The 23,958-nt window shown below is 35.5% G+C and overlaps 1 protein-coding gene across 8 annotated transcripts in view; it reads right to left on the reverse strand.

Annotated features, from left to right (window-relative positions):
• The window catches only part of GPHN (gephyrin), a 509,895-nt gene that overhangs the window by 248,051 nt on the left and 237,886 nt on the right, over positions 1-23,958 (reverse strand). For all 8 annotated transcript variants that reach the window (XM_066388097.1, XM_066388096.1, XM_066388095.1 and 5 more), the window contains one exon: positions 7,721-7,815. In XM_066388097.1, coding sequence (XP_066244194.1) covers positions 7,721-7,815 — 95 coding nt within the window. The remainder of the gene's footprint in view (positions 1-7,720; positions 7,816-23,958) is intronic.

Raw genomic sequence — 23,958 nt, forward strand, 5'->3', positions numbered from 1 at the left:
GATAACTTACTGATGTTTGCATTTTCAAAAGATTTTTCTGGGCTGAAATGTGAAAATTAAAAGGTGCAAAAAAGGAAGCTAAGAAGCCAGCTAAGAGAACACTGTACCAATATGAGAGGTGAATTAGAAAGACTGCGGTGGTGATAAAAAAAAAGGTCAAAGGGATTAAGAAGTACATATTGCCAGTCATAAAAATAGTCATGGGGATGTAAGGTACAGCATAGGGAACATAGTTAATAATATCGTAAAAACTATGTATGGTGCCAGATGGGTACATGACTTACTAGAGTGATAATTTCATAAGGTATATAAATAGTTAATCAATAAATTGTATATCTGAAACTAACATATTATTGTATGTCAACTATAAATGAAAAATAAATTATATTAAAAAAGAAAAACAGACAGGTTATAGAGTTCTTTAGGTCTATTCTGATTTATAGAGTAATCTTAATTTTGGGGGGGGTGAGCATTGAAAAATAAAGTACTTGCCCTGGCTGGTTGGCTCAGCGGTAGAGCGTCGGCCTAGCATGTGGAGGACCCGGGTTCGATTCCCAGCAAGGGCACACAGGAGAAGTGCCCATTTGCTTCTCCACCCCTCCGCCGCGCTTTCCTCTCTGTCTCTCTCTTCCCCTCCTGCAGCCAAGGCTCCATTGGAGCAAAATGGCCCGGGCGCTGGGGATGGCTCTGTGGCCTCTGCCTCAGGCGCTAGAGTGGCTCTAGTCGCAACATGGCGACGCCCAGGATGGGCAGAGCATCGCCCCCTGGTGGGCAGAGCATCGCCCCATGGTGGGTGTGCCGGGTGGATCCCGGTTGGGCGCATGCGGGAGTCTGTCTGACTGTCTCTCCCTGTTTCTAGCTTCAGAAAAATGAAAAAAAAAAAAAAAAAAGAAAGAAAAATAAAGTACTTATTTGAAATTTAAATACATAAAGAATAATATTTTAAAAATGGGACACACTGGATGAAAACTGGCCCTAGTCCAGTTTTATGTCAGAATTTTGATGTTCTATGTTGTATTTGATCAAAGCAGACATAAAAATTTTTGTGTCCCTTAAAAATAAATTTTAAAGTATTTAATTCATAAAAAATTATAATGCCTGTATGAAATACAGACAATAACAATAAAACATTTACTTGTATACCTACAATTTAGGTTAAGAAACACACTATTATATCTTATAAGACTGTTGTGTGCATTGCTCTGATCTCAAGTCTTTTTCTCCTAGGATAATTATTTTCCAGAACTTTAAAATAATTACCTTATTTTTATAATAATTTAATCAAAATATAATTTATATACTATACAATTTACCTATTTAGAGTTCACAATTCAATGTTTTTTATCAGTATATTCACAGTTATGAAACCACCACCACAATTTTAGAACATTTTTATCACCTTTCCAAAAAAATTCCATACCCATGAGTACAGTAAGTCTGAGTTACAGACACCCGACTTCTGTACAAAATGTACTTATGAATGAAGCGCCATAAGGGCTTTGGTAATCAACTGCAGTTGGACATCAGTGAAAATGATATCATAGAGCTACTTGACTTCCATGGCAAAGAACTACCCAGTGAAGACCCTATGAAACTAGAGCAGGAGATGACAGCATTTAGGGAAGAAAGCACAGACCTAGAGACTCTGGAACCAAAAAAATTTTCTACAAAAGAGTTAGTTGATGCTTTTCATTTCATAGAAGCAGGAATGGCAAAGTCAGAGGAGCAAGATTCTGATACAGAGAGGTTAACCAAAGCTTACTGCACAGTTACAGAAGGCCTGAGATGCTACAGGGTCACTTAAGATGAGAAATAGAAAAGCTCTGTACAAACCTCCCTTGATGCTACTTCAAGAAACTGACTCCAGCAGCAGAATCAAACCTGACATTCTAACACCAGTTCCATCCTCTCCAACAAGCCCATTATCTTCTGCATCATCCAAGATTGTTTAAGGTTGTATTTGAAAATGTTTAAGCATTTAAATGCACAGAAAGGTAAAAATACTATGTTAAGACAAACATCTAAGTTGCATTTAATAGGTAAAAGTACTTGTTTCAATTTACATATTGATACATAGTCCACATTTTCTCCCAAACCCTCCCTGTAGGCAACCACTTATCTACTTTCTGTTTCTGTAGATTTACATATTGTGTGAGATCACATATGTTGCTTTTGGTGACTTGCTTTGAACTTTCACATAGCAAAATGTTTTCAAGGTTCTATGTTGGAACATGTATCAGTTCTTTGTTGACTTAATTAAAAACTTTTGCAATTTATCTAAATATATTGTTCAGTTTAGCCTGTTTTTGAAATCAATACATATGTAATCATAATTTCATATATTGTTATATGACTTGGTTTTTTCACTTAACATTGGGTTTGTGAGATTCCTCCAAGCTGATGTACATAGCTATTGTTCATTTTCACTGCTATAAAATATTCTTTTTTTTTTTTTTGTATTTTTCTGAAGCTAGAAACGGGGAGAGACAGACAGACTCCTGCATGCGCCTGACCGGGATCCACCCGGCACGCCCACCAGGGGGCGACGCTCTGCCCACCAGGGGGCGATGCTCTGCCCCTCTGGGGCATCGCTCTGCTGCGACCAGAGCCACTTTAGCGCCTGGGGCAGAGGCCAAGGAGCCATCCCCAGCACCCGGGCCATATTTGCTCCAATGGAGCCTCGGCTGCGGGAGGGGAAGAGAGAGACAGAGAGGGAGGAGAGGGGGAGGGGTGGAGAAGCAGATGGGTGCTTCTCCTGTGTGTCCTGGCTGGGAATCGGACCCGGGACTTCTGCACGCCAGGCCGACACTCTACCACTGAGCCAGCCGACCAGGGCCTCTATTGTACAACTATACCATAATTTATTATCAGGTCTTCTGTTGATGGATATTTTTTTCCTTTTCTTGCTATTACAAAAAAATACATCTAGTCACATTCTTTTACATTTCTCTTGATACATGTGTGCAAAGCTTTCTCTAAGGCAATGTTCTTCAATTTGCAGGTCAAAATCAATGAATAGGGTAGCAAACTGACTTAAATAGTAATAAGTAGCATCCAAAAAAAGAAAAGAACAGAAAATATCAGAATGCCTTTCTTGTAAGGATAAATATTATTTTCCCAAAATTTTGTACCTTCAGCATACATCTGTGGGCATATGTTTATACATATGTATATATACATACCTACATACATAGAGAAATACACATACATTTATGTATGAGTACTGGATTACAATGTCAAGTATACTTCTTACTGTTGCTCATGATCAAAAAAGTGAAAGCACTGTTTTAAAGTATATAGCTTGACTCATAGGAATAAGCAGATATGCAGCATTGCTATTTAAAAACAAATTGTTTTCCATAGGGTCTATACCAATTTACACTCCCACGAATAGTACTGCTACCTATTCTGACAAGGCCTGATGTTGGCATTTTTTTTTTTTAATGTCTTTTGGATGAACGACTGATAGATAAGTGATAAAGCTACTACAATAAGATGTTAGTGGTAGAATTTAGGTCTTTTAACTTCTTTACACAATATTTTATAACTTTCAGTGTACAAGTTTTTTACCTCCTTGATCAAGTTAGTAACTACAAATTTTATTATTTTTAATGCTATTGTTAATAGAATATCTAATAAGTTTGTATATGTGTGTGTCTGTAATCTTTAGGGTTTTCTACATAGAAGAACTTGTCAAACAGAGAGAAAATTGGAAAGAGACTTTGCATTGGCATGAGGGAGCATGATGCAGTGTGTAGAGGGTGTTATTTTGAGTGTGATACTTGAAACCATTTCAACACAATACATTAAAATAAAAATTAAATAAAAACAGAGGCAGATTTATTTCTTCCTTCCCAATTGCCTAATGCCCTGGCTACGACTTCCAATAGTATTTTTAATAAAAGAGGCAAAAATGAGCATCCTGGTCTTATTCCTGCTCTAGAGGAAGAGCTTTCAGTCTTTCACCATTGAGTATGATATCAGCTGTGTGTGTGAGTTTTTTTTCTCCTAATTCAAGGCCTTGCCTTTATTATATTAAGATAGTTTCCTTCTATTTACAGTTCATTAAGTGTTATTAACATCAATGCATGCTGAATGTTTGTCAAATTATTTTTCTGTATTAATTGCGATTTTCAAAGTGGTTTTTTTATCCTTTATTTTGTTACTATGGTATATTACACTAATTGTCTTCCAGTATGATGAATTATCCTTGCATTCTAGAAATAAATTCGACTTGATCATGGTGCATAATTCTTCTAACATGCTGTTCAATTTTGGTTTGCTAGTGTATTGTTGAATATTTTAGCATCCATTTCATGGTTTTCTTGTATTTTTTTTTCCTTTGTCTGTTTTGGTATCGGTAGTGCTGGGTTCATTAAATTAGTTAAGAAGTGTTCCTTTCTCTTCAATTTTTGGGAAGAGTCTGAGAAGGACTGGTGTCCACTTTCTAATGTTTGGTGGAATTATTTAATGAAGCCATTTGATACAGCTATTATATTTGTAGGTAGGCTTTTGATTACTGGTTCAATCTCCTTACTAGTTATAGATCTATTTGGATTTTCTACTTCTTTGTGATTCAATCTATTAGGCTTTGTGTTTGTAGAAATTTGTATATTTCATCTAAGTTATCCAATTTACTGCCATATAAAAATATAATACTGTTCAAAGTGTTCTTTTATAGTAATTTTTAGTTCTGCAGAAATGGTAGTAATGTCCCTATGTTCACTTCTGAGTATAGTAATCTTAGTTATATTTCTTTTTTTCTTAATCAATATAGCGAAGTTTGTCAATTTGTTGAAAGTCTGTCAATTTGTTGATGTTTTTGAAGAACCAATATTTGGTTTAGCTAATTTTATCTATATTGTATCTCTTTTATTTATTTGTGCTTTAATTTCTATTATTTTCTTCCTCCTGTTAGATTTGAGTTTCCTTTGTTTTTCTCTTTTCCAGTTCCTTAAGTTGTACTGTTAGGTGTTGTTTTGAGATCTTCCTTCTTAAATCTAAGCATTTACAGCTCTAAATTTCTTTATTAGCATTGCTTTCCCTGAATCACTGAAGTTCTGGTAGAAATCCTTAAGCTAGAAAATAGTGGTATAACAGTTTTTATTTTAACATGGTGAAAGAAATAAAAAACAAAACAAAAACCGGTCAATCTAGAAATCTATATCTAGTGAAAATACCCTTCAGGAATGAAGGCAAAATAAAGGTGTCTTCAGATGAAGGAAATCTATTGGAAGGTGTTTTCAGCAGATTTGTCTAAGAACTGGAACTCTCAAACAATAAAACTCAATGATAACACTTAACACAAATAAGAATTATTATAAATCAATTGTTCTAAGCACTTTAAATGGACTCCTCACTTATTCCAAGAAGACTGATACTATTAACATCCTCATTATACAGATAAGACAACAAAAAAGATGTTCAGTAGCTATAAGTAACAGAGCCAGAACAGAGCCTAAGCCAACCACGGGCCTTCAGAGATGATGCTCTTAACCATTACTTGATACTATCTTACAATTTACTTGTACAGAAAAACTACAGTATATTAAGTAATCAAGTAGATAAAAATGAATTGAAAAAGATTTAGTGATTTTAAAAGTTCTCTTTATTTAATTCTGCTCTCTAGAGATAAAAACAGGAATGCAAGGCATTGACTTGATATATTACTTTACCTTGAAAAAGTTCTATTAAAAACTAGAGTGAAATATTGATTTCTCAATAGCAACCATAACAATAACAATTTTTTGAGTACTTAGTATATGTTAAAAGTTATTTTAGGGGTTGAGGATGTAAAAATGAATATGATAAAGCTCTTGTTCTTAAGGATTTTATACAAATTAGGTAGTATAGGCATGTAAGTAAATAATTACAATATAGCATGTATTATAATAGAAGCAAGTACAAAGGCCAAAGTATATACAAGGTAAAAATGCTATAAAAAGGAAGCATTGATCTAATCATGGCTATTTTAAAAATGGAAATTTTAAGAAAGGCTTTAAAAAACACAAAAAAATAAATATTCTATGATTCCTTTTTCTATAACTCATGTAGACTATTATGTTTCAAATCTGTGAAAACTCTCAGTTAAGTCAGCAATGGAAGTCAACAATGAACAGAAAGAAAAGTCAGAAGAATCTGTTACCCTGCTGTATTATGTTTTAATTTTTAAAGCCTTTAGTATAAAGATGATGAGCTTATATAAAGTACTTAGAATCAACTCCTGCTGATTAATTTTCCACTTACTCAGCTTTCCAATACTCAGTAATTATGTGGACTTGAAAAGTAGAAGAGGAATTAATCCATAAAAAAATCTTTCAATAAGACAAAAAGTAATATATCTATACTGGATCAAGGAAGCTATAGTCCATTTAACAGTTGCAAAGAACAAGTTCTAAAGGTTAATTGTGGAATAAGACCAGGCCTTATTTCTTTTTCCATTCTTAGTATCCTTAATGGTTAACATGGCAAATATAGTGTTACTGTGTTTGCTAAATTAAATTTTTATTATAAAAGAATTAACAAGAATGAAGTTTAATTCTTTCTTGACTATATTCCTTGTATGCCAAGAAAGAGTTCTTCTATGTTCAAAGATCAGTACACTTAATTCCATAGAGAAAAGGAATAAAATGTGACCCTTGACCTCATTTGTGTAGGTAATATAAATAAGGGTTAAAAAAAACAAAAAAAAATTAGTAGAAGTTCCTTAAAGACCAGCATGTACTTTTAAATTTAAAAGCTCTCTCACTGTACTTTAATTCTATTTTTGCTCCTTACTAAAATAAAATATTATAATATAGTACATGTGACAGCAAAGGGAATATAGTATCTAATGACCTATTCACATTTCCTTGTAGCTATGACTCAAGTGGCTGCCATTAAACTTAGTCCAAGTAACAGAAAGGGCATTATAACTCATATTCCTTGCATTAAATGAATATATTTATTTCTGTATTAATATTGCACATAGGATCAATAAATGGTTATAAAAATAATTGCAAAAAACTTAAATTACAAAGTTGCTATGTATTTTTAGGTTGCTTTGAGATCAAATGTGTAGTTAGTCAAATGATTAAATCAACAGATTCTCAGTAAGTTGATATTTCTGCTTTTAAATAATACATGCTATCCCTATTAAAGGGGATTTTAATGTAAGAGTTACTAAAATAATAACAAATAAATAACTAAGCCATCAGACTGAGAATGGATGTCAACATCTATGACAACAAAGATATAGTTTTAAATATACTACTACTACTACTACAATAATATACTATCAGTATATTAATTGTGCTTTTCTTCATGACATGTCAATATGTCTAATTACAAATTGGAATAAAAGTTCCTAACTTGTGAGAACGTCTTTTAAAAAACTCTATTGTTGAGTTTTATTAAATTAGTATTTGATGACAACTAATGAATGCTAGATACAAAAAATAATTTTACATTTAAATAAACTGGACTCTCCTCTGGGTTAAGATTGACAACTTTAAGAAGTAATATAATATTTTCTAAAGCTTTAAATATAATATAGAAAAAATAACTTAAAAGAAACAAATGGCTAAGATTTAATGGGACAGGATACTAAGACTTTTAATTCTGGGGAACAAATGGGGCAAACTTAAGTGTTAGAACTCAACTTTTTTGGGTGTATCAGTCTGTTGTAGTGACTAGTTGCATGGAGTTAATTTTATTTGTAACACACTGGTTACTTTCTTACCTAGAGAGCATGCCCAGAGGTGTAACATTAAGTGATCCCATCAGCATTGCCAGGGCCATCCCTGGTGCTTCCCGTTCTATTACTTCTTTTGTGGCCTGTAATTAAAGATTAAATAGCAGACTGAGTGAAATTAGCCAAAAAGAAGGAATGCAGAGAAGTAAAATTAACTTCAAAATAATTATAAACCATCTTTTCTATAAAACATACTTTGTAATTCCCCAAACATTTTTAAGGTATCAAGACTAAGTTCTTGGGGACTACTCAATAAAAGCAGAGGACCAGAACATCTGGGAAACTTTTATATTAGCTGGTGTCTCTTATCTCTTATAATTTAGAAGTATTTGATAAAAGCCTTATCTCACCTAATGACCTATATTTCAAAAGGAAGTCTTAGATTGCTGTTATTACACTTCAGATTTTCATAGGGTAAGAAATCTGGGTGTTTTTTTTTTCCTTTTTTTACTCTTGAAATAATTAGCTCCTGGAAACCTGAGATCATTTTGTATCTTCCTTAGCTTTATAATTTTATGGCATAATTAAAAGGGACTCAAGAATTTACTAGTCAACTTTCCCATGTATTAGATATAGGAAAAACTCTAGATTCCATATATTCAATATAAATTAACTGTTTTAAAAAGTATTAATGAAGTGATAGGCTTTAATCAAGTTTTAAGATAGGGCTTTCTTAGGACAAATGTGTTTAAACCTGGAAAAGCTAATGAAGTAGACAGAAAAATTACATTTTCTAAAGGTAAATCAAAATAGGTAATTAGTTATTTTTCTGTGATGGTAAAGGTATGATTTAGGTTAAAACGTGGGAGTAAAATATGTGATTTAACCAATTTCTAAGCCTGTTTTTTTAATAAATATAGCAGATCACAATACTTGGGAGGCAATACAAAAATGAAGTTTGCAAAAGAAAGTATTCTAATAAATAAAAAATTCAAATGAAATAAAAAGTAAATTACAGAGTAATAAAGGGAAAGGTTGATATTTCAATATTTCATTACAAGTAGAGTGATATTCTTAAGTAAGATTGTAGCTCTGGGGCAATTTTAGGTTGAGGATGGCCAAAACAGCTAATATGTAACAATTATGTGTTAGATGCCAGTTGATGTTATAAATTTTTAAGATGAATATAAATTAGTTAGGCAACCCCTTATAACAATACAGAATAAAGAACTTCTAAGATTAATGTATTCTACTGGCCTATTGAATCCCAGCATAATGCAATATTTAACAATAGCAGAAATTTTAAAGAGAAACTAATATTACCAAAATGCTTTTCAATAAAACATGCTTTAAAAATAGAGGATCAGCAGGCAGGAGAAAAGGAAATTCTTAAATTCCTAAATTTGAGAGTTAATTACTTTCATTTAAATACACAGCTAAAAATTGTCAAGCTAGCATTATCCTGAATCTATCTTTTGTTTTCCAGATTTAATCTATCTGGTATGATTTTGAGGTCTCTTGAGAAGAAACATTATTTCCATATCATAATGATATAGTTGGAAGTATAGTAGCATCTTTATTTAAGGATAAAGAAAATATCAACATAAAGTATAGCTGAGATATACTTTAGCAGATACTTTAAAGCACATTTATCCATCTCTACATTAGTTATTAAGCACCTACTATGTACTAGGTAGTATTCTATGCATTGATGTTGCATTACTGAAAACAAACTTACAAGAGTGTGTAAACTCACTGTCACCTAGTACATTAAAAAATCAATTCGCAGCCCTGGCCGGTTGGCTCAGCGGTAGAGCGTCGGCCTGGCGTGCGGGGGACCCGGGTTCGATTCTCGGCCAGGGCACACAGGAGAAGCGCCCATCTGCTTCTCCACCCCTTCCCCTCTCCTTCCTCTCTGCCTCTCTCTTCCCCTCCCGCAGCCGAGGCTCCATTGGAGCAAAGATGGCCCGGGCGCTGGGGATGGCTCCTTGGCCTCTGCCTCAGGCGCTAGAGTGGCTCTGGTCGCGACAGAGCGACCCCCCGGAGGGGCAGAGCATCGCCCCCTGGTGGGCAGAGCTTCGCCCCTGGTGGGCGTGCTGGGGGATCCCGGTCGGGCGCATGCGGGAGTCTGTCTGACTGTCTCTCCCGTTTCCAGCTTCAGAAAAAAAAAAAAAAAAAAAATCAATTCGCAAATTACATTTGAGAACTACCTGAAAGTGATACAATTCATTAAATTCTCTAATACTCTAAAATTATAATTGGATTTGGCTAGATCACAGTGGTCTACCTGAATACCTCATCTCACTTTTCAAAGAATTGTTTTATTAAACTTTTTTTCTTTTTAATTGATTAATTTTATAGAGACAGAGAGAGGAAGGGGGAAGAGGGAGAAAGAAAGAGAGAGGCATTCATTTGTTGTTCCACTTAGTTGTGCATTCATTGGTTGTTTCCCGTGTGTGACATGACCAGGGATCCAATTCAGTGGTGGGATTCAGCTGGTTCACACTGGTTTGGCAGAACTAACACCTAATTTTTGTTGAGTTCGGTGAACTGGTTGTTAACATGGCACTTATAATCAGGGGTCTCTCTAAGGTGGGTGGCTTGTGGAAATCACAAATTCAAATTCACATTCCTTACTCTTTTTTAACATTCATCTGTGCAACAGCATATTCTAAGCACCTGTAATAATAATGTTCATTCTGTTCATAAGAGAGAAAAATTTAATGGAACTATGCTTGTAATATTTATTTATTCATTTCATAGAACTCCTTATACCTTTGATGAAATACTACATTTTAATTCCCTCACATTTGTTATTTCAGTAAACAAACACATAATGTAAAGAGAAAAAGTGTCAAACAACCAGGGGGTGACAAGCTGTCATTGGAAATATCTTAAATAACAGTTTGATTGCTTTTTGTCAGGTATTATTTAATATTTTTTTCATTAATATTTTAAAACACTTTCTTACAAACAAGCTAGTTTTGTGTACCTCTTTTATTGTTCTTATTTAAATATTAAATGCATGAAATAATGCACCACCTTTTGGTATATTGCTTTTTTTTTCTTTTCTTTTTTTTTCTGAAGCTGGAAATGGGGAGGCAGTCAGACTCCCGCATGCCCCCGACAGGGATCCACCTGGCATGCCCACCAGGGGGCGATGCTCTGCCCATCCCGGGCGTCGCTCTGTCACAAACAGAGCCACTCTAGTGCCTGAGGCAGAGGCCAAGGAGCCATCCCCAGCGCCTGGGCCATCTTTTGCTCCAATGGAGCCTCGGCTGCGGGAGGGGAAGAGAGAGACAAAGAGGAAGGAGAGGGGAAGGAGTGGAGAAGCAGATGGGTGCCTCTCCTGTGTGCCCTGGCCAGGAATCGAACCCGGGACTTCCGCACACCAGGCTGATGCTCTACCACCGAGCCAACTGGCCAGGGTCGGTATATTACTTTTTAATGCAAAAACAGTCATTAGGGCAGAGAACTGGTTATCAAATTATTTAATGCCTGTAAACTTGGTGTTTTGGACAATGCTCTAACCAACTGCGCTAAGTGGCCAAGGCATAGAGTTTCTTTTTTGTGGCATGCAATTGAAACCACTGAAACTCATATTCACATTAGAAAGTATTTGAAGCCACTGTTTAACACATTGCACTGTGGCCTTCTTTAGGAGAATCTACAGAAGAAATCTCCTCGTGTCAAAACTAGGAATGGGTTCTTTTCTGTGCTTCCAGTTTATTTCTAAATTATGATGCTTGCAAATCAAGTTACCCCTAAGCAACAGAGAAAAATTTGTGGATACCTTTTTAGTAGGTTTCCTGAACACAACCTAATTTCATCTTATTGTTCCTTGCCCAATTTTTTCCACACTTATCTTATTAAAAGTTGTGGTTTATGTATTTAAGTAAATCTTAATTATTTTTAGGGTATTAATAAATATACAGATGATTGATGGATGGATTAATGAATGTATGTAGTCTTTACACAGAGGTCTTCATCTTTTCACAACATAATTTAGGGAGGACAATTAATTCTTTCTGAAAATTTTCTAGAAAATTAGGATTTACAGACACAAATCTTGTATATTTTAGAACAGAAAAGAAAAATATATATTGTGGTGATATCACTAAAAGGCATTGATGCTGAAAATGGTGATAGGAAGATTGTCAGACTCTCTAGGATGAGCCAAAAACCAACCTTTTCAATAGGGTATTCCTAAGTCATACATAAATATCATCTTTTTCATACCTATGTTAAATATACATTTTCCATGAATCATAGGAACCTTCTATTTCCCCTTTACCCTCACCCTCTTAAGTTGTTTGGCATAGCAGGAAGATCACCATCTGTGAGGTCAGAGAATACCACTACATAGTTAAGGTCCAGGAGAATAAGGACTGGATATATTGCAGCATCTAGCACAATGCCCAACATACAGTACGAGCACTCAATAATTTTTTTTGTACATATGTTCAGAGAAAACATCTCCAGATTATTTTGACATTTGATTATGTTGCATACCCCTCACCCAAAGTCAAATTGTATTCCATCACCTTCTATCTGGTTTTCTTTGTGCCCCTCCTCTCCCCCCACCCCCTCCCTTTCCTCCCCCCAGGGGGAGGACATTCTTGTCCATGTCTCTTAATCTCATTTTTATGTTCCATCTATGCATGGAATCAATAAATTTTTTGTTGAATAAAATAATTAATGAATAAGTGAACCAATAGGTTTGAAACCTGGCTTTATCACTAGGTTGTCTGTGCAATGGAACAAAATGTTTATCCATTTTGGGGTCGGGAACCTATGGCTCGTGAGCCAGATGTGGCTCTTTTGATGGCTGCATCTGGCTCGCAGACAAATCTTTAATAAAAAAAATAATAATGTTAAAAATATAAAACATTCTCATGTATTACAATCCATTCATTTCCTATCACCCATGTTCATGGTTGTGGGTGGCTGGAACCAATCACAGCTGTCCTCCGGGACAACACCAAATTTTTACTGGATAATGCATAAGGTACATGGGTCATTGTATAGCTCTCACCAAATTACATTTTAAAATATGTGGCGTTCATGGCTCTCTCAGTCAAAAAGTTTCCCGACCCCTGGTATCCTCTCTGAGCGTCAGTATACTTATGAGTAAAATGGAGATAATAATAAAACATACCTCCGTCTTCTGAGAACTAAATGATATAAGTAAATCGCCTAGCAGAGAGAAGGTATTCAATATATGTCAATTCTCTTTATGCCTCTGCTTTCCAATCTTCCTTATATCCCTGCAGTTTTGATCATACTGTATAGTTAGAGAATATGAGTAATACAAAAATCCAGAAACCAAATCTAGAAACAATGGTTGAGAACCAGAGGAAGGAAATGAAAATGGGGAGCAAGAATCTTAATCTTAGAATGCTGGCAAGTGGAGGGCAGGAAGCAGAACTCTGAAACAGCGGGACTTAAGGGAACAAGAGATCAATACAGTGGAAGTTGGAAGATGAACAGGAGGGTAAGAGCTAGTAAAAACATCTCTAAACTGTAGATGGGGAGGCACAACTAGAAGGCAAAGAATGAGAGAACAAAACAAGAAAAAGTTATCTAAATTATTAAATTCAAACAGAAGAATAGTTTTAACAATACAGCTTTATCCTTTCAATCATATATACTAGTAAGCTATAATGCTTATCTGTGCTTTTATTATTCAAGTAGATAACAACTATTCATTATCAATAAGCTATTCATAATCCATGGTAAAAAAAGATGCCATTAAAAGTTTGAAACCGGCCCTGGCCGGTTGGCTCAGTGGTAGAGCATCGGCCTGGCGTGCAGGAGTCCCGGCTTTGATTCCCGGCCAGGACACACAGGAGAAGCACCCATTTGCTTCTCCACCCCTCCCCCTCTCCTTCCTCTCTGTCTCTCTCTTCCCCTCCCGCAGCCTAGGCTCCATTGGAGCAAAGATGGCCCAGGCGCTGGGGATGGCTCCTTGGCCTCTGCCCCAGGCGCTAGAGTGGCTCTGGTCGTGACAGAGCATCGCCCCCTGGTGGGCAGAGCGTCGCCCCCTGGTGGGCGTGCCGGGTGGATCCCGGTCGGGCGCATGCGGGAGTCTGTCTGACTGTCTCTCCCCGTTTCCAGCTTCAGAGAAATACAAAAAAAAAAAAAAAAGTTTGAAACCATTTTTCTTAATTAGCTTAATGTTCCCACTTTCTCACACATTATTAATTTTATTATCAACTTTTTTTCATTGAGCAATAGTAGAAATTTATATCCTTACCTCAGATTTAACTGTTTTTGAACTAGTAGAGTCCAAATTAATGAAGTTTTAATTGGATTTAGCTATTCTAAATAAGACATTTTATCTTTAACTTCTAAATACTTTCTAACTATAAAAGTTGCAACTTTTTACGGAAACCATTTATTATGATCTTTTTATTTTACCCTTGACACTTTGAAGGTAACATTAAAGTCAAAAGATGCTTCTAAGACTGCTCAGTTGCAACAACAGGGTGTCATAAACAATGATTCCATAGGTGAGGGAACTTGTCAATGAAACTTCACAGAGAAAATGACCTTAAAAAATGTTACTGCTAACAGGCAATTACTATGTTTAAATATGTACAGTATACACAATAGTTACATGCAAATGTGTAGAAATTCCTTATATGCATGGTGACTATATAAATCACTTAGTATAGTGCTTTTACTTATTTCTATAGACATTTACTAACAAAGCATTATTTGTATTAATATTTAAATGTTTTTTACTTGACTATGTAGATTTAATAAAATTTCCTCGTAATAATTACTATAGTACCTTCTGCTGCTTAAATAATCTTAAATAACAAAGAATATCCCTGTCTATAAAACTAGATTTTTACCAAAACAGACATATGTGATGAAATGTGAGGAACAAGAAATTGTGAGATAAAGGATAGTAAATGAGTGAAAGAACTAGTGAAGAGAGAAAAAAAATCCCATAAAACAGCTTCTTTGTATTTTAATTATTATTGTAGGGTATTGAATTTTATCATCTCATTTCATCCTCAGTTTTAAAAGTATGGGCCAATTGGGAATAAGAAAAATGAGAACACTACTATTTTTTTAAAGATTTAATTTATTCATTTTAGGAAAGAGAGAGAAAGAGAGAGAGAGAAGGGAGATACAAAGGGGGAGGAGCAGGAAGCATCAACTTCCATATGTGCCTTGACTGAGTAAGCCCAGGGTTTTGAACCGGCAACCTCAGCTTTCCAGGTCAATACTTTATCGGCTGTGCCACCACAGGTCAGACGAGAACACTACTTTTTAAAGGCAAAGATATCCAATCTATTTATTGTCTTGAAATAAAGCTTAACTATGACGTTCCTAGTAAGGATGAGAGAAAAATGTATACTCTTAAGTGTTTGGAGACTATGACATGCTGTAGCTTCATTTAACTTGTTCTCTACAGATTGATTTTAAAGCTCCTAACCTCTCATTTTATGATCAGGATTTTTATACATCATCTAAAACCTAACAGTCCTTCATTATTCACATATTAAATGAATATCAGCTTTTGTTTTATGCTTCCAGAAATTTATCTCTCTCTCAGTTTTTCATTTGTAAAAAGGGGTAATGATATTTGTTACCCTGCTTAAAAATTAGTGTTAACATTACATATAAAGCATTTTTAGTTAACTATAAGGGAATGTCACGATATTTATAATGCTAGTAATAACATTATATAGCACATAAATTTATAATGCTCTGAAAAACTCTTATTTCTCTCATTCAGTACATTGGAGAACTAAACATGAATACTATTATTTAGCTACATAATTCAATAATAGAAGAAATATTCATAAGAGAAGTTATTTATGGTGTCTTTCGTACATAACACTTATATTCTCTATTTAAATAGTTAAAATATTCTTATATTACATAATACAGAGGAGTCATATTTACTTCTCTTTTTGTAAGTGAAGAAATAGATGGAACAATAAATTCTAATCCAAAGCAGAGTAAATCAATAGAAAACTTCACAAGGGAATATAAGAGTGTAGATGCCAATTCAAAACTTAATTCATTAATCTATATATTATTATGTACCTTCAGTTTATAAGGCATTATGCTGTAATAAAATATAGGAAGGATCTGTTACTCTGTTTAAATGAGATAAAAGATATAAAATGCTCACTATCATTCTTAACACATAGTATTTTAAAAATGTTGGGTACTATTATTTGTATTAAAGCACAAATATAAGTCACCTATATTGCAGAAATTGCAGTTATAAGACAATATGAAATAAAGGCAATTATGAAAACCAAACAGTTCTAATAAGAACTATCAAAGCAATGTAGAAGCAATGAGTGTGTCTTCTCAGACTGTGTATAAATTACCAGATGTTTAAAGAATGCAACATGACAGCAAAAATCTTGAAAACTTAATAAAGATTTATCAAGAAGTAACAGTTTTGAAGATTCCAATTACCAGGAATGTAGCCTTGTACATTACCACAAAACCTCTATAGTAGATTGGGAAAAGATTCTGAAAAGACTAAAAATACCTTTTGAAGAAAAAAGACTTAACAGCACCTTCTGAATTTTTGCTTTCACTTAAGTCCAAAAGAAAACAGCAATGCAATTATGTACCTAAGCAAAGATGAAGACATATAAGGAAGTGTCCATAACTATTTGTGTTAAGTAAACTGTTCTAATTGTAATCCAAATACCTTTATATCAATTTTTAATTTCTGTAGGAACCGCAAACTAAAATCCAAAGCTGCAAAAACAATAGAAGCCTAGGCTTTTTCTCTTGTCAGGATGAGATTAAGATTCAGGGTGATATAAAATTGGAAATCACCAAGAGTTCTATACAAGTTGTCTAAGGTGATTAATTATCCTCCTTTAGGAAGGACAGTCCTTCTTTTGTAAGTTTCATCCTCCCTCAAAAAGTGTCCTCTTACATGTACTCCATTTTTTATATTGGAAGACTAACCTGTAAATGTCTGTATTCAATCAATGCAGTCGATCCATTGCGTGTGATGTTACGTATTTGTATCTAAATAAGTATTTTTTTCTTACAATTATTATTAAAAATTAATAGGCATGTAAGTATAATTACAATATAAAATATTACAAATGTTTTTATTATGCATTTATCATATTATAGTGCATTATTGTTACAATGAATAAAATGTTTGTTTATTTACGATATTGTTTTATTTTAGTCCTTTTCATTGTAAAAAAGTTGGTCACCTTAATACAGTGGTTCTCAAACTTTTTGAAGTCAGGGTGCATTTAAAATCCTACAAATAATTGTAAGTGCACTATATATAAATTTCTGAAAAATATGTTATAATAATTAAGTCAAATATTAAAGAAAAAATATAAAGTCCAAGTGTGCTTTTATGGTAATTAAACAAAATAAATATGACAAAATTAAATTTATTCTGACATTAAAAAACATTTTTATGATACAGTTTTTGAGTTATGCATTTTAGAATTAGTAAAAAAGAGGGGTTAAGAAATAAAAAAACGAAGAGAGATGGCACCGTGAGGGGTGATCTTGATATCTCCCCCTGAAATTTCAACAAATTCAACAACTAGAGACAGAAAAACAACCCCAGGATCATCGGAAATACACATACACCAAATAAAGGTACGACTGGGCGAAAAGGTGGCTGAATATATAATCTACTCTGAAAGAATAAGACAGAGAATGGAGTATTCCACTTTCTTCTCTGCTCTGAGGAAGGGACACTTTTGCTTGGAACTGAGAGGAAAGGAGAGTTAGGGGTAAGGAAAGAAGCTGGGATAGGGCAGATGATCAAGCTGAGGAGAGAGCGTGCCAGTGGCTCAGCCTATGATCACGGACGTGGAGCTAACGCAAGCAGCAGTCTCTGGCTGAGGAGGTCGAGAGTTGCCTGCAGAGGCCAGCACCAGAGTGGCTTTGGGCTTTGTTCAACCCTGGTCTGTGATTGCAGGCAGTGTGCGAGTGGCTCCACCTGGCGCCTCTGCTGTGGGCACACATGTTTGTGGACAGAGGGTCTAGGCTGGAGACTGTCAGCAGTGGACTTTTGCTGGGGCTGTAGCCAGAGTTTCAGTGTAGTCCCAGCTCCCCAAACAACAGCAAGGGAAGTGCGCAAGGGCTGGGATTCCTAGGCCTGGACCTGTTCAGGCAGGGAACCTCTGCCAGCTGATACAGATTACAAAGCACATTCCCATGGAGCAGACCTCAGAGAGCACTGCAGAAGGTGTGGGGACTGTGCTGCAGGCTTCCAAACAGGGCACAAGAGAGAAAGCCTGTGGAGATAAGACCCACAGAGTGCTGAGGCATACTAGACATGCCTGGTGGCCCTTACAAAGACATCTGAGCAGCAGTTGGCTCCCTGCCCTGCCTGTGTACTTATGCTGGCAGCTCTGGTTGACAAACCCTTACCCAGAACTGTGCTTTGATGGGGCTGGAAGGGGGGCTTGGCAGCTCTTAGAGCCTCTTGCTCTGTAAGCCGTGGCTGGGGCAAATTCACAAGTGAGTCCCCAGGCTGTTGGCTCAGGAAGGAGAGATGTGGGGAAACACATTGGGAAAACTGAATCTCCCAATGTCAGAGCCTGCAAACCTTAACAAATCCTGCCTACCAAAGAGACTAAGGCATAGCTCACATCATCGCCATAGTGACACCTCAATTGCAAATCTCTACTCAAGAGTGCCACAGGGGCAAAACCTGTGGTACAGCGCCACCTGCTGAAATGAAAAAAAAGAAGAAGATACCTCTCAAACTGAGGGAAAAAATTACAATTTTATAACTTTTTTCCATTGTTTTCTTCTATTTTTCATCTTTTCTTTTTCCACTTTGGTTACTTTACCTTCTTTCCATCTTATTCTTTCCTTTTCATTTTGAACTTCATTACTAATAGGTGTTACATTTTCCATTCATGTTTTTTCTTATGAGGGTTACATTCCAAAAATCTTAACCTTTTTTTTCTTTTTTCTTCTTTTCTCTTTTACTTTTTCTCTCATTCAGCCATCATTTACAAACAAATTATTTTATTCTGGATTCATATTTTTTATTTGTGGAATTTTCTGTTTTTTATCTCTTTGTAATTTTTTTTTGTATTTTTTTGTATTTTTCTGAAGCTGGAAACGGGGAGAGACAGTCAGACAGACTCTCGCATGCGCCCGACCGGGATCCACCCGGCACACCCACCAGGGGGCGATGCTCTGCCCACCTGGGGGCAATACTCTGCCCCTTCGGGGCGTCGCTCTGTTGCGACCAGAGCCACTCTAGCGCCTGGGGCAGAGGCCAAGGAGCCATCCCCAGCGCTTGGGCCATCTTTGCTCCAATGGAGCCTCGGCTGCGAGACGGGAAGAGAGAGACAGAGAGGAAGGAGAGGGGGAGGGGTGGAGAAGCAAATGGGCGCCTCTCCTGTGTGCCCTGGCCAGGAATCGAACCCGGGACTTCTGCACGCCAGGCTGACGCTCTACCACTGAGCCAACTGGCCAGGGCTCTCTTTGTAATTTCCTCCCAACTCTGGCTCTCTGTTCTATGTAGTTTTTCTTCCATTTAGCATAATAGAATTTTCATTTTTCCACTGTATTCTTTCAATTTTTTTTCTTTTTTTAATCATCTCTTATTAGTGTTATCAAAAATTCCACTCTCAAATGCAATTAAAAAAAGAAATTAAATATCATTAATACAAAAGACAGCGATGTAGCTCAGATAGATAAGGAAAAATTTTTTTTTTTTTAAATAAATTTTTATTAATGGTAATGGGATGACATTAATAAATCAGGGTACATATATTCAAAGAAAACATGTCTAGGTTACCTTGTCATTAAATTATGTTGCATACCCCTCGCCCAAAGTCAGATTGTCCTTCGCCACCCTCTATCTAGTTCTCTGTGCCCCTCCCCCTCCCCCTAACTCTCCCCCTGTCCTCCCTCCCCCCACCCCCTGGTAACCACCACACACTTGTCCATGTCTCTTAGTCTCATTTTTATGTTCCACCAATGTATGGAATCATGTAGTTCTTGTTTTTTTCTGATTTACTTATTTCACTCCTTATAATGTTATCAAGATCCCACCATTTTGCTGTAAATGATCTGATGTCATCATTTCTTATGGCTGAGTAGTATTCCATAGTGTATATGTGCCATATCTTCTTTATCCAGTCTTCTATTGAAGGGCTTTTTGGTTGTTTCCATGTCTTGGCCACTGTGAACAGTGCTGCAATGAACATGGGGCTACATGTGTCTTCACGTATCAATGTTTCTGAGGTTTTGGGGTATATACCCAGTAGAGGGATTGCTGGGTCATAAGGTAGTTCTATTTGCAGTTTTTTGAGGAACCACCATACTTTCCTCCATAATGGTTGCACTACTTTACAGTCCCACCAACAGTGAATGAGGGTTCCTTTTTCTCCACAGCCTCTCCAACATTTGCTATTACCCGTCTTGTTGATAATAGCTAATCTAACAGGGGTGAGGTGGTATCTCATTGTAGTTTTGATTTGCATTTCCCTAATAACTAATGAAGCTGAGCATCTTTTCATATATCTGTTGGCCATTTGTATCTCTTCCTGGGAGAAGTGTCTATTCATGTCCTCTTCCCATTTTTTTATTGGATTGTTTGTTTGTTTGTTGTTGAGTTGATAAGGAAAAATCTTTAGAAAAAATTTCAATTGCTTGGAAATCTTGGAGTTAAATGACAGAGAATAAAAATTGAAGTCCTAAAAAAACTCAAGGAAATACAAAAAAGCATGGAAAGGCAATTTAGAGAGCTCAAAAAACAATTCAATGAACGAAAAGAATACATCACCAAGGAAATTGAAAATATGAAAATGAATCAAACAGAGATGAAAAACTCAATTCATGAACTGAAAAACGAGGTAACAAGCTTAGCTAATAGAACAGGCCAGATAGAGGAGAGAATTAGTGACATAGAAGACAGGCAACTAGAGATACTACAGAGAGAAGAGGAAAGAGACTCACGAATTTAAAAAATGAGAAAACCCTACAGGAATTGTCTGACTCCATCAGAAAGAGCTACATATAAATAATGGGTATATTAGAAGGAGAAGAGAGAGAAAATGGAATGGAGAACATATTCAAACAAATATGAGAACTTCCCAAGCCTGTGGAAAGAATTAAGAGATTAAGAGCCTCGAATTCAAGAAGCAAACAGAACACTGAGTTATCTTAACCCAAACAAACCTATTCCAACGTACATCATAATAAAATTATCACAAACCAATGACAAAGAAAGAATTCTCAAGGCAGCCAGGGTAAAGAATAAAACATCTAAAGGAAGGCCCATTAGGTCATCATCAGATTTCTCAGCATGAACTCTACAAGCCAGAAGAGAGTGAACCCCAATATTTAAAGTTCTGAAAGAGAGGAACTTCCAGCCAAGAATACTATACCCACAAAGCTATCCTACATATAATAAGAGAAATAAAAACATTCACAGATATAGAAAAGATGAGGCAATTTATCACCAAATAACCCCCACTTCAGGAAATAGTAAAGGGGATTATTTACCCAGTTACAAAGAACAAAAGAAAACAAAATTACAAGTAAAAGCTCCATCACATCACAATAAAAACAAGATTAATCTGTGACAACAAAAACAAAAAAGGGGAGAGGACAAAGATTAACAGTAGCAAAGGAGGATGGAGTGCAGAAGCACTCATGAGATAATGTACTACAATGAATATGATATGTATCCTTTCTATTACTCAATGGTAACCACTCCTAAAAAAACCACTACAGAAACACATGGCTAAAAAAGAAGAAAAAGAGGAAAGAAGTATGTAATACAACCAAAGAAAAACAAATGACAGAAAAACAAAAGAGAAGAACCAAACAAGATACAGAGCTATCAGAAAGTAATATATAAAATGGCAATAGGAAACCCTCAAGTGTCAATAATTATACTAAATGCAAATGGATTGAACTCACCAATGAAAAGACACAGAGTAGTAGAATGAATAAAAAAGAAAATCCAACTGTATACTGCCTTCAAGAAACACATTGAAGCTACTAGGATAAAAACAAATTCAAAATGAAAGGTTGGAAAACAATTCTCCAAGCAAATAACATCCAAAGAAAAGCAGGTGTAGCTATACTCATATCTAACAATTCTGACTAAAAGACAGCAAAGGTAATCAGAGACAAAGATGGTCATTTTATAATGATAAAGGAGACATTGAATCAAGAAGACATAACACTTCTTAATATATATGTATCAAGCCAAGGAGCACCAAAGTATAAAAAACATTTACTAACTGACCTAAAAATAAAAATCGACAAAAATACAATCATACTTGGAGACCTCAATACCACTGATGGCTCTAGATTGTTCATCCAAACAGAAAATCAATAAAGAAATATTGGCCTTAAATAAAACACTAGAACAACTGGATATGATAGACATCAACAGTACATTTCATCCCAAAACGCCAGAGTATACATTTTTTTCCAGTGTACATAGAACATTCTCAAGAATTGACCATATGTTGGGTCACAAAATTAACATCAACAATTCAGACAGATTGAAATTATACCAAGCATATTTTCTGACCATAAAGCTTTGAAACTAGAATTCAACTGCAAAAAAGAAGTAAACAAACCCACAAAAATATGGAAATTAAACAACATACTTCTAAAAAATGAGTGGGTCAAAGAAGAAAAGCAGAGATCAAAAGATACAGATAAACAAAAATGACAATACGACATATCAGAATCTCTGGGATGCAGCAAAAGCAGTAATAAGAGGGAAGAAGTTCATATCACTACAGGCCTACATGAACAAACAATAGAGAGGCAAGTAAACAACTTAACTTCACATCTTAAGGAACTAGAAAACAAAGAACAAAGGCAACCCAAAACCAGCAGAAGAAAGGAAATAATACAATTCAGAGAAGAAATAAATGAAATAGAGAACAGAAAAATTACAGAAAAAATCAATAAAACAAAGAGCTGGTTCTTTGAAAAGATCAACAAAAGAGAAAGGACTCATATAAACAAAATGCAAAATGAAAGAGGAGAAATCACCACAGATATCATAGCTACACAAAGAATTATTGTAGAATACTATGAAAAAGTATATGCCACCAAAATTAACAATCTAGAATGGATAAATTCCTAGAACAATACAATCTTCCTAGACTGACTCATGAAGATGCAGAAAGCCTAAACAGACCCATAAGCAGGGAGGAAATAGAAACAACTATCAAAAACCTGCCAAAAGAGAAAAATCCAGGGCCAGACGGCTATACTAGTGAATTCTATCAAACATTCAAAGAAGACTTGTTTCCTTTCTTATTCATAGTCTTCCAAAATATTGAAGAAGAAGCAATACTTCCAAACACATTTTATGAGGCCAACATAACCCTCATACCAAAACCTAGCAAGGACAATACAAAGAAAGAAAACTACAGATCAATATCTCTAATGAATACAGATGCTAAAATACTAAACAAAATACTAGCAAATCAAATATAACAATACATTAAAAAATATTCATAATGATCAAGTAAGATTCATCCCAGAATCACAAGGATGGTTCAACATATGTAAAACAGTTAACATAATACACCATATCAACAAAACAAAGAACAAAAACCATATGATCCAGCCTGACCAGGCGGTGGCGCAGTGGATAGAGCATTGGACTGGGATGTGGAAAGACCCAGGTTCGAGACCTCAAGGTCGCCAGCTTGAGCACGGGCTCATCTGGCTTGAGCAAAAGCTCACCAGCTTGGACTCAGGGTCGCTGGCTCCAGCAAGGGGTTACTCAGTTTGCTGAAGGCCCACGGTCAAGGCACATATGAGAAAACAATCAATGAACAACTAAGAAGTCGCAATGTGCAATGAAAAACTAATGATTGATGCTTCTCATTTGTCTCCATTCCTGTCTGTCTGTCCCTGTCTATCCCTCTGACTCTCTCTCTGTCTCTGTAAAAAAACAAAAACAAAACACAAAACAAAACAAAACATATGATCCTAACAACAGATGCAGAAAAGGCATTCAATAAAATACAACACCATTTTATATTTAAAAAGGTGAAAGATTTATGCGATTTGAAGAGAAACCAGAGTATGCCATTTTATGTTTAAAACACTCAATAAAATGGGTATAGAAGGAAAATATCTCAACATAATAAAGGCCATTTATGACAAACCATAAGCTAACATCATATTAAATGGCATAAAACTGAGGACTTTTCCTCTTAAATTACGAACAAGACAAGGTTGCCCATTCTTTCCACTCTTATTCTACGTAGCGCTGGAACTTCTAGCTTCAGCAATCAGAGAAGAGAAAG

This window comes from Saccopteryx leptura, chromosome 6 (assembly GCF_036850995.1).
Source record: "Saccopteryx leptura isolate mSacLep1 chromosome 6, mSacLep1_pri_phased_curated, whole genome shotgun sequence".
NCBI classification, from domain to species: Eukaryota; Metazoa; Chordata; class Mammalia; order Chiroptera; family Emballonuridae; genus Saccopteryx; species Saccopteryx leptura.